At 40.5% G+C, this 15,316-nt stretch overlaps 1 protein-coding gene across 1 annotated transcript in view; it reads left to right on the plus strand.

Annotated features, from left to right (window-relative positions):
• The first annotated feature begins 130 nt into the window (after positions 1-130).
• UGDH (UDP-glucose 6-dehydrogenase) overlaps positions 131-15,316 on the plus strand; it is a 29,232-nt gene continuing 14,046 nt past the window's right edge. Inside the window, exons 1-3 of the mRNA XM_072807050.1 lie at positions 131-426; positions 8,861-9,029; positions 14,452-14,553. Of these exons, the coding sequence (XP_072663151.1) occupies positions 8,868-9,029; positions 14,452-14,553 (264 nt within the window). The 5' untranslated portion in view covers positions 131-426; positions 8,861-8,867. The remainder of the gene's footprint in view (positions 427-8,860; positions 9,030-14,451; positions 14,554-15,316) is intronic.

The following is a 15,316-nucleotide window of genomic DNA, read 5'->3' on the forward strand; positions in this document are numbered from 1 at the left end:
GCGGAAGGGGCGGGACCGCTGAGCTGGCCCGAGCCGATTCGTCCGGGCTCGGCCGGGGGCGGAGCCTCCCCTGGCTCCGCCTAGCCCCGCCCCCTTCGCCCCGCCCCTGGGGCTTGCAGGAAATAGGGGCGGTCCCGGGGCTGGCGTGGCGGGAGGAGGAGCAGGGATGCGGTGGAGGGTAGAGACCTGGGGGGCCTGGCTGCGGGGGAATGAAGCCTCCGCCTTCTCGGGCCGAATCCTTTAAATACGGGCTCAGGCCCGGGACTCTGGGTGCAGTGCGTGGCGGCCTGAGGGAGGGGCGTGCGGGGAGCGGAGGTCGGGCGGAGCAGGGCGAGCGTGCAGAAGCTGCTGCAGCGCGGCCCACAGCGAGGAGCTGTCCGGGCGGTCGGGACCGGAGCAGCCGCTGCGCTCGGTGCCTGGAAACGGGTGAGCTCCTTTCCCGGGCTGGCCCCGCCGCGGGGTCGGGAAGGTCCCGGGTGCCGGCGGCCGTGGAGGGGGCGGGGCGGGGCGGGGGAGTGCGCGCGGCTCCCAGTCCTGTCGCGCTCTGCGCTGGGTCCGCGGCGCCGGGTCTCACCACCCCGGTCTCCTCCTCTGGGCCCTGGGCGGGAATCGCCTTTTGGGTCGCTGCCCTGAGGATGGCCTAGCTCGGTCTTTTTATTCTATACTCCCGAGTCTTCCAGCCGCTCCTCTTTCTGCTTTTCCCCCACTTTCTGACTTGAAACAAATGAGATTTCCCCCAGGAAGCCGAACGTCCACCGAGGGAAGCGGTCCTCCGATTAGGGACCCCATTTTGGTCTCAGAGTCCTGGTCTTTTGTTTGTGGTTAGTCTGCTCACCTGGGGAGCTGCTGCTTTCCTCCGGTCACTGGCCTCCCTTCTTAAGAAACTAAAGAGAAAACAAAGCCAGAAAGCCCTTTTGGAGGGCGAAATCCTAAGACACTGCCATCGTGACAGTATGGGCTGTCCTGGAATCCATTGTTGGCCGCCACACCATAGAATTGCTTTACTTCAGCAGGGAAGGCCTACCTTGGGTGCTGACCGTGAAAGAGCATAGTTGTATATATAGGAAGATAACCGAGTAGGCTTGAAAATGCTGGTGTATTGAAAAGAGGGATTCACGGGTAGGGAGCTTTTCATGGATATACAGAGGCATAGCTGTCCACTGACTGCCCGCAAAGACACAGTGAGTCTTTGAGTTTCTTCAAATGCCCTGTGAAATGGAGAACAGTAGTCTGGTCTGTTTTTTCAGGGGGGTTCTGGAAATGAAAGCGCTTACTGTCTGCTGTGAGATGCGCTTGTTAGTACCCGCATCTAGTTAAGGTAAGCGGGAGACAACCCTGATTGAAAGGGTCTCATTTCTTCTCCCCTTACTATACTCCTTTTTTAAACATAGAATCTGTAACTAATATGCATACTTCATCTTCCCTCTTATTATTTCCACAGCTTCATAGGAGGCCCTTTAGATATAACATTAACACTGCCTTTCTCACTGATTAAATCTTTTTTCCCCGGTCAGGCGTCTGTTAGTATCTAGTTTTTGTAAAAAACTAAGGTGATGTGCTTGAGGTTGACGTATCCAACTACAACATCCATTGCTTTAGCCCCTGGGTGATTATGCAGAGTATACGGAAGAGGGGTGGGGTGGGGACGGAGAGATTATATTTAGTTTAGATTGTAATAGGACCTTCATTATTTGTTAGCCACATCTTTTAGGTTGAAATCTTCATCTGAATTTATAAAACTTTAGATGAAGAGTAGTTTTGGAACAGCTTGGTTTGTTGAGATTTTCCCAAAATATGGAGGTTAAAAACTCATTTCAAACTGACACACTCAGTAAGCAAACATTCCCATTTCCCTGACAGCACAGTAGAGGGTCAGAAGGTACATAAAAGTAGAAATTAAATATGGAATCAGAAGACATCTGTGTTGAGCAAAGTATATTATTAATACTGTATCAAGCTCCATATAAAGACTGAAAGATTTTATTGAAACATCCAAGTAATGATTTATTGGGACTTGCACAGTTCTTCAGTAATTTTCCCATTATCATCTACAAGCCATACTTCATGTGAAATAGAACCACAGGGACACCCCAAAACACATGCAATTCTATAATATAGACCCATCAGTGGTTTGCCCTGGCTGCTATATGTAAGGCAAGCTGAATACAGCCTGGCAAGCAAAGTGGATAAGAAGTAACTCTGGGAAGACATGCCAAAGTTCTACATAAAAAAAGGATGATGGTGTTCTGGATAATTTCAGCAAAAATGCAATGATCAGCCGTCTGAGCTAAAGATTTTCAAATAACAGTCTTCTTCTCAAACAAGCCCTAATGGAGAGTTACTCATTCATTCAATTAGCATTTATTGAGAGCCTCCTGTTCTAAGTGCTGAGGGAAGAGCAGCAGATAAGAACTGTTTGCCTGGGAGCACTTTATTAAACTATGAACTCCTTTAACCCAAGAGTGGCATCATGTAAACATTCAGTCTATGTTTATATAAGAATGTTATAACCTCTTGGCTGTCGGATTAAATGGTAACCCCAACAGATCCTCTGGTCCAAAAATACTTTGAAATTCTACTTTTTAAGTATTCCAAATATATTGGTTGTAATTAGAGAGGCTGGCTAGCTGTTCAGTAAGGGTGTGATAGTTCTTTAGGTTCATCACAGTTCAGAACTTAATCATCAGCTTCGAAGATGTGGAAGGTAGAATTTTTTTTTTCCTCCTTGGACCCAGAGTTAATGAGGCTTTAGATGTTAGCTTATATGATTAAACTCATAAGAGACTAATGGTTTCACTAGAATGAAACTTTGATATTACAGTAGGGAAATTTTATTGCAGTTCCTGGAACACTTCTATCTCAAATCTGTGTCATCCTTTTCCAGTATTATGATTCCTGGGAATCTGAATTCATAGGGGAGAGTGGAATCAGAGCAAAGAATCTTCAGAGAACATGCCATCTAAGCATTGGGAAAACCTGTTCTTGCTCCACCTCTCTGAAACGAGAACACTTCTGACTTCCAGATTCTGTGTCAGTCTTCTCTAGACTCTGTTGAAATAAACACATCATTCTTTTTTTTTTTTTTTTAAGATTTATTTATTTATTCATGATAGAGAGAGAGAGAGAGAGAGGCAGAGACACAGGCAGAGGGAGAAGCAGGCTCCATGCTAGGAGCCCGACACAGGACTCCGTCCCAGGACTCCAGGATCTTGCCCTGGGCCAAAGGCAGGCGCTAAACCGCTGAGCCACCCAGGGATCCCCTAAACACATCATTCTTGTCTTTAACTCCCTCTTCCCAAGCTACAGGCTGATCCTCCCCCCCCCCCCCATTGTTTTTTCCTTCAGTGGAGTTTATTAGATTTTAGCTACACAAATGTTGTTGATTGTTATGGTTACTTTTAATTATGTTGCCTTAAGTTATTGAATTGTAGCCTCCTGAACTGTCCTGGACATGCTTCCCTGAAAGGGGCATTTAAGACCCACTTTAAATTCATTTCTACTCTACAAGACAGTCATTACCTCTTACCACTTCTTAATACTGATATTTTTCTCCAACTAGGCTGATCTCCTCACTTTGGACTCATTTCTGTATATGAGTCCTTACTATTTTTTAAATCTGGAATGTTCTCCCCCACTTATCTTTTCTTTCTATACCCTCTTTATTCTTTAGGCCAGGTTGAAATTCTACATTTCCCTTGATGTAGATACCTTCTTATTTTTTTTTCCGCCTCTGGACTTTAGTACTCATTTTGTCATTTAATTGGTTATACTGCCTTATATGTTACTTGGGTGTGACAAATTCCATTTCATCTTTTTCTTTTTTTTTTTTTTTTTAAGATTTTATTTAGTGGGGCCACCTGGATGGCTTAGTCAGTTAAGCGTCTGCCTTTGGCTCAGGTCATGGTCCCAGGATCCTGGGATTGAATCCCATATGGGGCTCCCTGTTCAGCAGGGAGTCTGCTTCTCCCTGTTCTGTGTGTATGCTCTCTCTCTCTCTCTTTTTTTTTTTTTAAAAAAGACTATTTATTTATTTATTTATTTATTTGAGAGAGGGAGAGAGAGAATCTCAAGCAGACAGACTATGCTGAGTATGGAGCCTAATGAGGGGCTTGATCTCAAGACTCTGAGATCATGCCCTGAGCCGAAATCAAGAGTCAGTTACCTAACTGACTGAGCCACCCAGACGCCCTTCCTTTTCATCTTTTAAGTCAGTTTAAGAGTCACCTTCGCAGAGAGTCCTTTAACTACCCTATCTAAAATAGTTCTTTCCCCATATTCAGTCTCTCCCTCTCCACCTACATATTTATTTCCTTTATACACAATGTATCACAGCTGCCATTATTTTGTTTTGTGCTCTCCCATGAGACTATAACTATATAAGAGTAGGAACTGTACCTGCTGTTCCCTATTGGATCCCTGTACCTGTCTGTTCCCTATTGGATCCCTGTACTTGTCTGTTCACTGTTGTATCCACGGTACATAGAACATTAGTGGCTGCAACATAGTTGAGTGTTTAATAAATATTTTTCAGCTGAATTTTTGCTTAAATAAATTGTTGAATTCTTGAGTGTCAGGGCCTATATCTAGGGCCATATTGTCTGCTGTGCCCACAGATAGACCCTTAAATTGGGAATATTAATTTTTCATGAAAGGGAACAAAGGACTAGGCCTGAAGCAAGCTGAAGCAATGTTTCTGAAACCCGATGCCAAGCCCCTTCTACTGTAGCCGTGGGGACAGTGGCAGCGAGTGCTAGAGATACATCTATGGTAAGCATGTTCTAGGCTCAGCTGTCCCACAGGTGGGAGCTTTTTTAGAACATTCCCCTGAGCTTTAACCTCGAGGCAATCCCAGTGCAGTCCTTTCCCCCTAGAAAGTTCTCTTTTTTCTTGTGTACAGGGCACTTGAGGCCTGGAAAGGAGTAAAAGGCAGAACTGAAGAGTAGAAGAAGGGTAAAGAAATGGAAGACGAATGGTTGCCAAAAGTAAATTTTGTTAGGATCAGTATTTTTGCTGGGGTTAATTTTGGAACCCAAGAAGTTTAATAGGAATATCATGTTTGTGCGGCTTCACAAGTGATAATAGGGTACTCTTAACCCATTTATTTAGATTTTTTTTTTTCACTAGAAAAGAGGCCTTGTTTTTTATTTTTTTATTTTATTTTTTTTATAATAAATTTATTTTTTATTGGTGTTCAATTTACCAACATACAGAATAACACCCAGTGCTCATCCCGTCAAGTGCCCCCCTCAGTGCCCGTCACCCATTCACCCCCACCCCCCGCCCTCCTCCCCTTCCATCACCCCTAGTTCATTTCCCAGAGTTAGGAGTCTTTATGTTCTGTCTCCCTTTCTGATATTTCCTACACATTTCTTCTCCCTTCCCTTATATTCCCTTTCACTATTATTTATATTCCCCAAATGAATGAGAACATACAATGTTTGTCCCTCTCCGATTGACTTACTTCACTCAGCATAATACCCTCCAGTTCCATCCACATTGAAGCAAATGGTGGGTATTTGTCATTTCTAATGGCTGAGTAATATTCCATTGTATACATAAACCACATCTTCTTTATCCATTCATCTTTCAATGGACACCGAGGCTCCTTCCACAGTTTGGCTATTGTGGACATTGCTGCTATAAACATCGGGGTGCAGGTGTCTCCGTGTTTCATTGCATCTGAATCTTTGGGGTAAATCCCCAACAGTGCAATTGCTGGGTCATAGGGCAGATCTATTTTTAACTCTTTGAGGAACCTCCACACAGTTTTCCAGAGTGGCTGCACCAGTTCACATTCCCACCAACAGTGTAAGAGGGTTCCCTTTTCTCCGCATCCTCTCCAACATTTGTGGCTTCCTGCCTTGTTAATTTTCCCCATTCTCACTGGTGTGAGGTGGTATCTCATTGTGGTTTTGATTTGTATTTCCCTGATGGCAAGTGATGCAGAGCATTTTCTCATGTGCATGTTGGCCATGTCTATGTCTTTCTCTAGGGATCCCTGGGTGGCGCAGAGGTTTGGCGCCTGCCTTTGGCCCAGGGCGCGATCCTGGAGACCCGGGATCGAGTCCCACGTCAGGCTCCCGGTGCATGGAGCCTGCTTCTCCCTCTGCCTGTGTCTCTGCCTCTCTCTCTCTCTCTATCATAAATAAATAAAAATTAAAAAAAAAAAAGGCAAGGGATCCCTGGGTGGCACAGCGGTTTGGCGCCTGCCTTTGGCCCAGGGCGCGATCCTGGAGACCCGGGATCGAATCCCACGTCGGGCTCCTGGTGTATGGAGCCTGCTTCTCCCTCTGCCTGTGTCTCTGCCTCTCTCTCTCTCTCTCTCTCTCTCTCTGTGACTATCATAAATAAAAAAAAAAAAAGGCAGAGTGAATCATCAATCTTGCACTAGGTAAAAAAATATATATATATGTCTTTCTCTATGAGATTTTTGTTCATGTCTTTTGCCCATTTCGTGATTGGATTGTTTGTTTCTTTGGTGTTGAGTTTAATAAGTTCTTTATAGATCTTGGAAACTAGCCCTTTATCTGATAAGTCATTTGCAAATATCTTCTCCCATTCTGTAGGTTGTCTTCGAGTTTTGTTGACTGTATCCTTTGCTTCTTATCTTGATGAAGTCCCAGTAGTTCATTTTTGCTTTTGTTTCTTTTGCCTTTGTGGATGTATCTTGCAAGAAGTTACTGTGGCTGAGTTCAAAAAGGGTGTTGCCTGTGTTCTCCTCTAGGATTTTAATGGAATCTTGTCTCACATTTAGATCTTTCATCCATTTTGAGTTTATCTTTGTGTATGGTGAAAGGGAGTGGTCTAGTTTCATTCTTCTGTATGTGGATGTCCAATTTTCCCAGCACCATTTATCGAAGAGACTGTCTTCCGATGGATAGTCTTTCCTCCTTTATCGAATATTAGTTGACCATAAAGTTCAGGGCCCATTTCTGGGTTCTCTATTCTGTTCCATTGATCTATGTGTCTGTTTTTGTGCCAGTACCACACTGTCTTGATGACCACAGCTTTGTAGTACAACCTGAATTCTGGACTATTAAAGAGAGGATCTACCAGGGGCCCCTGGCTTACTCAGCCAGTAGAGCATGGTCTCAGGGTCATGAGTTCAAGCCCCACATTGGGCTTGAAGCCTACTTAAAAAAAAAAAAAAAAAAGAATAAAGAGAATCTACCAGATTTAGCATGGTTTTAATATTTTAATAATTACACAATGGAATACAGTGTAACTGCTTCTAAAAAAGAGACGGAGTTTTACCAGAAACAGAAAAATGTAAAAATAAAAAATAGAAGGGAGTGGAATAGGTCTTAAGAATACATTAAATAGGGGATTCCTGGGTGGCTCAGTGGTTTAACGCCTGCCTTTGGCCCAGGGCACGATCCTGGAGTCCTGGGATTGAGTCCCGCGATGAGCTCCCTGCATGGAGCCTGCTTCTCCCTCTGCCTGTGTCTCTGCCTCTATCTATGTGTGTCTCTCATGAATAAATAAATAAAATCTTAAAAAAAAACACAAAAAAATAGATTTTAAAAATTTCTTTGTATGTGTATCACTAAGAATATTGCTTTCTTTTGTAGAATCAATAGATTCCAAATTTTGCTTATATTTTTACCAAATTTCTGGGTTTTTTTTAAGTTTTTTAAAGGTCATTAGAGATTAGACTCTGAGTTGATATCTATGAAACATGACCACTGAAGATTGATTTATAAGTCAGATGGTTGTTTCCTCATACCAAGATACGTTGTTTCCTCAAGACCAAGATACTTGTATGGGTTGTTCAGCTCATTCTTTTCCAGTAGGGAAGTCTACCCAGAAAATCAGTAATTAGAACATTGTTTGGTTTAATACAGATTCAGACTTTAAGGGAATTGGATCATCTGAATTATGTGGCTTGTGTATCTTTTTTTCACAATAGGGTTGTGCTTGCCAGGCATTGTAATGAGATTAGCCTTCTGTAGTATCTTCTTTGATCCATGCAGGAATATATTAGCAAATTCTTAAACTCTCTGTTAACCAATTTCCTTCTCTTGGGAATCCATGAATGGATTAGATTAGAGGATATCTGAGGTCTTCGCAAGGACTAAAATTCTAAGAGTCTGATCAGTTTGATAGTTTTTGTTCTCATTATAATGAATAAACTGATATTCTTATATATAAATCAGTACCTTGTCATTTTGATTAGTGTGAATCAGTTCACCTAAATGGCTTTTGAAAACCCATCAAAATCTGTGTAACAGCTTTGTTAACTACAGAAATTACTTTCCTTTAACCATCTCATAGTTTCTGATTAAAGTTGAAATGGAGTTTAAGATCATTGTCAAGTACCTAAAAATAAACTACTGAAGCCAAATTGTATAGGGAATATAATCACAGAGGTCAATTCTGGACTTTCAAACTAATCTTATTACCTATCATGTGTTTTAATATCTGTCACGTTAATCTAAACCTGCCATAGGCTGACCTTTGTACACCGACATTTATTTAAGCAAGAATTGCCCTGGTGTAGTCACCCTTGCATTTTTCCTCAGCAATCAAAGTTACCCGAGTGGCCTTAGAGACCCAAGTAAGCTTTTATTTTCTTCCTTGAATTTTTGAATATTCGATCATTATAATCTTTGTGGCATTTCTTCAGTAATAACAGTTACTTTTTTCCCCATGTTTTATGCTAATGCAAACTAGAACAGACATTCCAATTGGAATGTTATATATTTTCGCACTTTTAATAATTCTTAATAGTGTGAATGCAGGAAATCTTTCCAGATATCTGTCACCTTGACAGTTTTTATGAAGTGTGATAAATGTGCAATGTGATTTCTTTAAATTTTCTATTTTCAATAGTAGAACAGTCTTACTGCTTTTCTTCTAGTTTAATCATGTTTGAAATTAAGAAGATCTGTTGCATTGGTGCGGGCTATGTTGGAGGACCTACATGTAGTGTCATCGCTCATATGTGCCCTGAAATCAGGGTAACAGTTGTTGACGTCAATGAATCTAGAATTAATGCATGGAACTCTCCTACACTTCCTATTTATGAGGTAAACTATTTTAAACAACTCTTTGTTCTTACGTTCTTTGTTTTCTTATTTTATTAAATAAATTACTATTAATGTAAAAATCTATGACTGCAACTGGAAAGAAATTAAATGAGAAATCTAGATACACAATGTTATGGACATTACAACTATAATTATGTCAGATATGCCCAGGGAAAATGACTGGGAAGAAATATATTAGAATATTAATAATGGTTACATTAGTGCAGTGAGAATATGGGTATTTTTTTTCTTTTCTCTATTTTCTCATGTTAATTAATTTTCTAATTTTGTTAATGTGGTTACCATATTGTAATAGTAAAATTTTAGAATTTTAAGAAAATAATAAAACTTGATGTTTTTAATATTAATTCATATAAGTCCATTATATTTGGGGGTTATTGTACTGTACTCATATCAGGTAAGCCATGAGTGGATAAATGATGTCTTTTATATCTAGTGGTTGGTATTGCAAATTTGTTTAATTAGAATTTCAAAATTTCTGTGAATTAAGATATTGTATAGTTAGGAAAATATGCTTCAACTATTTTATTAAGCTATGTGGATCCCATTTTTAAAAAATTCATTGTAAAATGAGTTCATGATATTATGCTTTTGAAACCCAGCAGAGAAGCATTTGAAAATTTGATGGTAACAATTTTTTCCAGCATTAATATATTCTTTTTTTTTCCTTCAGGAAAGCTTTGTTATTTGTAAGACTGTTATCAACCATACTCTGTCTGTCTTTATATATAATATTTATTAATTTATTTTAGAGAAAGAGCATGAGCAAAGAGAGGGACAGAGGGATAGGGAGAGAAACTGAAGCCGATTCCCCACTGAGTGGGGACCCTGACTTGGGGCTCCTGTCTCATGACCCTGAGATTATGAGCTGAGCGGAAATCAAGAGTCAGTTGCTTAACCATAGTCTTTAAATGTGTTAGTCCTTTGGAAGGGAAGTCTCAACCCTATCAATATTTTGATAGGCATATAAAATATAGAAATCCATGAAAAAGCACCCATAGAGTAGTAGCTATCCAACATCATGGATTTATTCCTATCTGAATCAGACTTGGAATAAAAGTAAATAAATAAATAACCTCTGTGTGTGTGGTACCTTCTCTTTGTACTTTACCCTCTCTTTTTCTACCAGACAAACTACCTATAATAGTTCTCTAAAGATTTTTATTTATTTGAGAGAGAGAGAGAGAGATGGGAGAAGCAGATTCTACACTCATTGTAGAGTCCAACACAGGCCCAATTCCATGACTCTGATACCATGACGTCATCCTAGCCAAAACCAAGAGTCTGTTGCTTCACTGACAGAACTACCTAGGCACCCTCCCCCTCTCTCCCCCATAATAGTTCTTTAAATTACTTTAGTGCTATAGCATTTCCTTTCCTGTTATTACCAATAGATTTGGTTTTGGAGGAATTTTTAAAAACATTTTGGAGGGGGCTGCCCCGGTGTCGCTGCGGTTTGGCGCCGCCTGCAGCCTGGGGCGTGATCTTGGAGACCGGGGATCGAGTCCCACATCGGGCTCCCTGCATGGAGCCTGCTTCTCCCTCTGCCTGTGTCTCTGCCTCTCTCTCTCTCTCTCTCTCTCTCTCTCTCTCTCTCTCTCTTTCTCTCTGTCTCTCATGAATAAATAAATAAAACCTTAAAAAAAAATCCCATGGCACTGCTACTTTAAAATTCTAGAAGAAATCATCTTAGCAAGTAAATGATTTTCCTTTTAGCAGGTAAATGATTTAGGCTTTTAATTTTCATGTGTCTTTCTAAGATATCAGTTGTTAAAACATGCCTTATAAATTAAAGAATTTATAAGTCAGAAAATAATTTCTACAACGTTGCATTAAAAAAAAGCAACAACTTAGGTAATGAATTGTGTGACCCATTCAATTTTCAGAGTTAGGCTTTTGTTCCATTTTTACTTCTTAATTTTATGTTGTAAAATGAACTATTCCTCTACATTGTCTTGGCCATCTTGGAGATGTAAAATGTTAGGTGAAACATCAAATGAGAAGAACTATAAAAGAAAAATGACAGTTTTTTTTTTTTAAAGATTTTATTTATTTATTCATGAGAGACACATGGAGAGAGAGGGAGCCAGAGACACAACAGGCAGAGGGAGAAGCAGGCTCCATGCAGGGACCCTGATGTGGGACTTGATCCCGGGACTTGATCCCGGGACTTGAGGATCACACCCTGGGCCAAAGGCCAGCACTAAACTGCTGAGCTACCCAGGGATCCCCAAAAATGACAGGTTTAACTGGAATTCACATTGCTCTCTGAATTGCTTTATTGAGTAGCATATACATGTTGTTACTACTTGTAACTTTATACATACCTACCTTGGACAAGGCAAAAGAATATTTTTATGTCTAGCTTGGATACCTTTGCAATCAACTTTTTTTTGTAAATCTGTATCCTATAATGCATTTAAAAATATACAACTAAGTAAGTATTTGTTCTCAAGGATAATTATAAAAATCAATGACATTGATTTTTCATTGTAAATACCATGTTTTCAGGTCAGGAAGTCCCTACTAGTGACTAATTTTAACTTGTGGTCACTGGTAGGGAAATTCTATAATATGTCATTATAGTATTTAATATGTTCTTTGTGTACACAGCCTCTTCCATCTGCTTTGAGACTAACTAGACTAATTAGAAAAATATTTAGAAAGAAAATGACAGGACTTGATTGTTGATTATATAAGAAGGGTGAAGGAGAAGAAGGAGTCTAGAAAGATATCCAGGTTTCCAGTTTGGATGATGGGTGCATGATTGTGCCATTAATTTAGATTAAGGATGCAGGATGTTGTGGAGGGTAGTGGGAAATGAAATTTCAAGTTCTGTTTGGTCCTATTTAGTTATAAAGGCTTTGGGACATCCAAATAGAGATGTTCAGGAGGCAGTTGGATATATCAAAAGTGTAAGTAAATAATGCATGGCTTGAGATGTAAAGTTAGGATAATACAGGTAGTAGTTGAAATCAGAGTAAATGAGCTCTCCCAAGAAGAGTCTGTAGAGAGAGCGGAGCATGAGTCAAGGACAGAACCCAGAAAAACTCTTAATGTTTGATGATAGGAGAAGGGAATGCCATAGAAAAGCAACAAAAAGTAGTTCATCAAAGGTGAACCAAAACCCAGAAGAGTTTTAGTAGTACAAGCCCCATAAAGATGTACAGTTGGGGATCCCTGGGTGGCGCAGCGGTTTAGCGCCTGCCTTTGGCCCAAGGCGCGATCCTGGAGACCTGGGATCGAATTCCAAGTCGGGCTCCCGGTGCATGGAGCCTGCTTCTCCCTCTGCCTATGTCTCTGCCTCTCTCTCTCTCTCTCTCTCTCTGACTATCATAAAAAAAAAAAAAAAAAAAAAAAAAGATGTACAGTTGACCCTTGACAATGTAGGGGCTAGGGGCACCCACCTTATGTTATATACTGTATTCTTACAATAAAGTAAGCTAGAGAAAAGAAAGTGTTATTAAGAAAATTATAATAGGGGGGATCCCTGGGTGGCGCAGTGGTTTAGCGCCTGCCTTTGGCCCAGGGCGCGATCCTGGAGACCCGGGATCGAATCCCACGTCGGGCTCCCGGTGCATGGAGCCTGCTTCTCCCTCTGCCTGTGTCTCTGCCTCTCTCTCTCTGTGTGTGACTATCATAAATAAATAAAAATTAAAAAGAAAAGAAAATTATAATAGGGATGCCAGGGTGGCTCAGTGGTTGAGCCTTTGGCTCAGGTCATGATCCCGGGGTTCTGGGATTGAGTCCCACAACAGGCTCCTTACAGGGAGGCTGTTTCTCCCTCTGCCTGTGTCTCTGCTTCTCTTTCTGTGTCTCTCATGAATAAATAAATAAAATACTTTAAAAAGAAAACAGTATGATAAGAGAAAATAGATTTACAGTACTGTACTGTATTGAGAAAAATTCACATATAAGCAGGCCTGTACAATTCAAATCTATGTTGTCAAAGGTCAACTGTATATGTTTTGTTTATGAGTAACTCAGTGACTAGCACATAATAAGTACTCTGTAAACATTTGCTGAATGAATGAATGAGCTCTCCATTATGCCAGATACAGAAGAAATCAAGACTGGGACGTATTCATCAAATTTGGTGTTATGGGGGTCATTGTAACTATTGCAAGAACAATTACATTTGCATCACTTGTATCTTTTAAGACCATAATTTTAAAAATTTCTCTTTTTAGCTGTTTTTCTCTTCAGTTTATTTGTTGAAGAAACCAGGTTGTTTATCCTACAGAAATTCTCAGTCTCAGGGGCAGTGGGGGTGGCTCAGTGGTTTAGCACCGCCTTCGGTCCAGAGCGTAATCCTGGAGACCTGGGATCAAGTCCCACATCGGGCTCCCTGCATGGAGCCTGCTTCTCCCTCTGCCTGTGTCTCTGCCTCTCTCTCTGTGTGTGTCTCTCGTGAATAAATAAATAAAATCTTAAAAAAAAAAATACTCAGTCTGGATTTTGCTGATTGGACTGATCTAAGCAGATTTAGATCTGATTTTTTTTCTCCTTTCCTTTCCTTTCCTTTCCTTTCCTTTCCTTTCCTTTCCCTTTCCCTTTCCCTTTCCCTTTCCCTTTCCCTTTCCCTTTCCCTTTCCCTTTCCCTTTCCCTTTCCCTTTCCTTTTCCTTTTCCTTTTCTTTCCTTTCTTTTTTTTCCCTTTTTTTCCCCTTTCTTTTCCTTTCCTTTCCTTCTTTCAGACAAGAATACTTGTTAGGTGGTTTTGTACAGCTCAATATTCTTAACGTAACTATATTTCCTATTAAACTGTGTGGGGAAAGTAATAAAATTCTCAGTGAAAGTGTGTCTTACATTAGGACTTAGAAAAAATATACGTCTATGTAGGCACAGAGTAAATGTTGACTGACAACCAGTTGTATGACTTGAATTCTTGGGGGTAAGAACCTGCATTCATAATGATGATGCAAAATCAAATGTCTGCTTGAAATCACAGAAGACCTTGAATTTTCAGATAATTGTGTTGATACTCAGATAATGGTTAACTCTTATAAAACAATCAGGCACATGGTAAACAATGACACATTGAAATGAGCCTGTGCTACTACTGAGGCAAGGCCAACTTTGCTGTGTTTAGCATTGTTACATAATGTACACTTTTGGCCTTTGCTGTGTGATCTTAGATATCTCTACAAAGGTGTTGTTTGAGGGCAAGTCTAGACCTTTAAATTAAAATATAACTATCTCCCTCTGCCTGTATCTCTGCCCCTCTCTCTCTCTGTGTCTCTCATGAGTATGAATGAATGAATGAATGAATGAATGAATGAATAAATAAATAAATAAATAAATAAATAAAATAAAATAAATAAAAACAACCACGTAAAATGCTATTCTTTTAGGTCGTCTCCTGTGACTGGTAAACTGTAACCACGACTCTTTCTTTTTAGCCTGGACTGAAAGAAGTGGTTGAATCCTGCCGAGGAAAGAATCTGTTTTTTTCTACCAATATTGACGATGCCATTAAAGAAGCTGATCTTGTATTTATTTCTGTAAGTATTTTCTTTCGCTGTGTGAGTTCTAATACATTCTTGTCTACACAGGAGTTTCATTGTATTTTAATAGTCATCCGTGGGTATCAAGACTTGTCCAGTGGAATCTTGGTTGTCACTTTGCCCAGCACTTGACCATACCCCGTAGTCATCTGGTCAAACGTGTCACTTCCAGTCACTGAGCAAAAGAATTTGGAGAAAATTCAGTCTGGGACCTAAAATTAGGAGGTGCTGACAACGTGTGAGACCAGTGTGGTGATAGTATATGTATTTCATCATTTCTTGTTTCAACCACTGCTTGGGGACGTCCAGGTGGCTCGGCAGTTTAGCGCCGCCTTAGCCCAGGGCCTGATCCTGGAGACCTGGGATCAAGTCCCATGTCGGGCTCCTTGCATGGAGCCTGCATTTCCTCCCTCTGCCTGTGTCTCTGCCTCTCTCTCTCTCTCTCTCTGTCTCATGAATAAATAAAATCTTAAAAAAAAAAAAAAAAAAAAGATTTCAACCATTGCTTGGTAGAGGTGAGATAAAGAGAATCGGGTAAAATGTGTGTGCAAACTTATGGGTATCTCCTATCTAGATGAATTATGTTCTAGAAGTCATTTTATTTCTTATTTAAAAACTTTTTTAAGATTTTAATTTTACACCCAAGATGAGGCTCAAAGTTGACATGAGGTCAAGAGTCTCATGCTCCGCTGAGTCAGCCAGCTCCCCCACCAGAAATCATTTTAAATGAACTCTTTGCAACTTGGCTTGTATTGGTTAG

The sequence above is a fragment of the Canis lupus genome, chromosome 2, assembly GCF_048164855.1.
Source record: "Canis lupus baileyi chromosome 2, mCanLup2.hap1, whole genome shotgun sequence".
In the NCBI taxonomy this organism is placed as follows: Eukaryota; Metazoa; Chordata; class Mammalia; order Carnivora; family Canidae; genus Canis; species Canis lupus.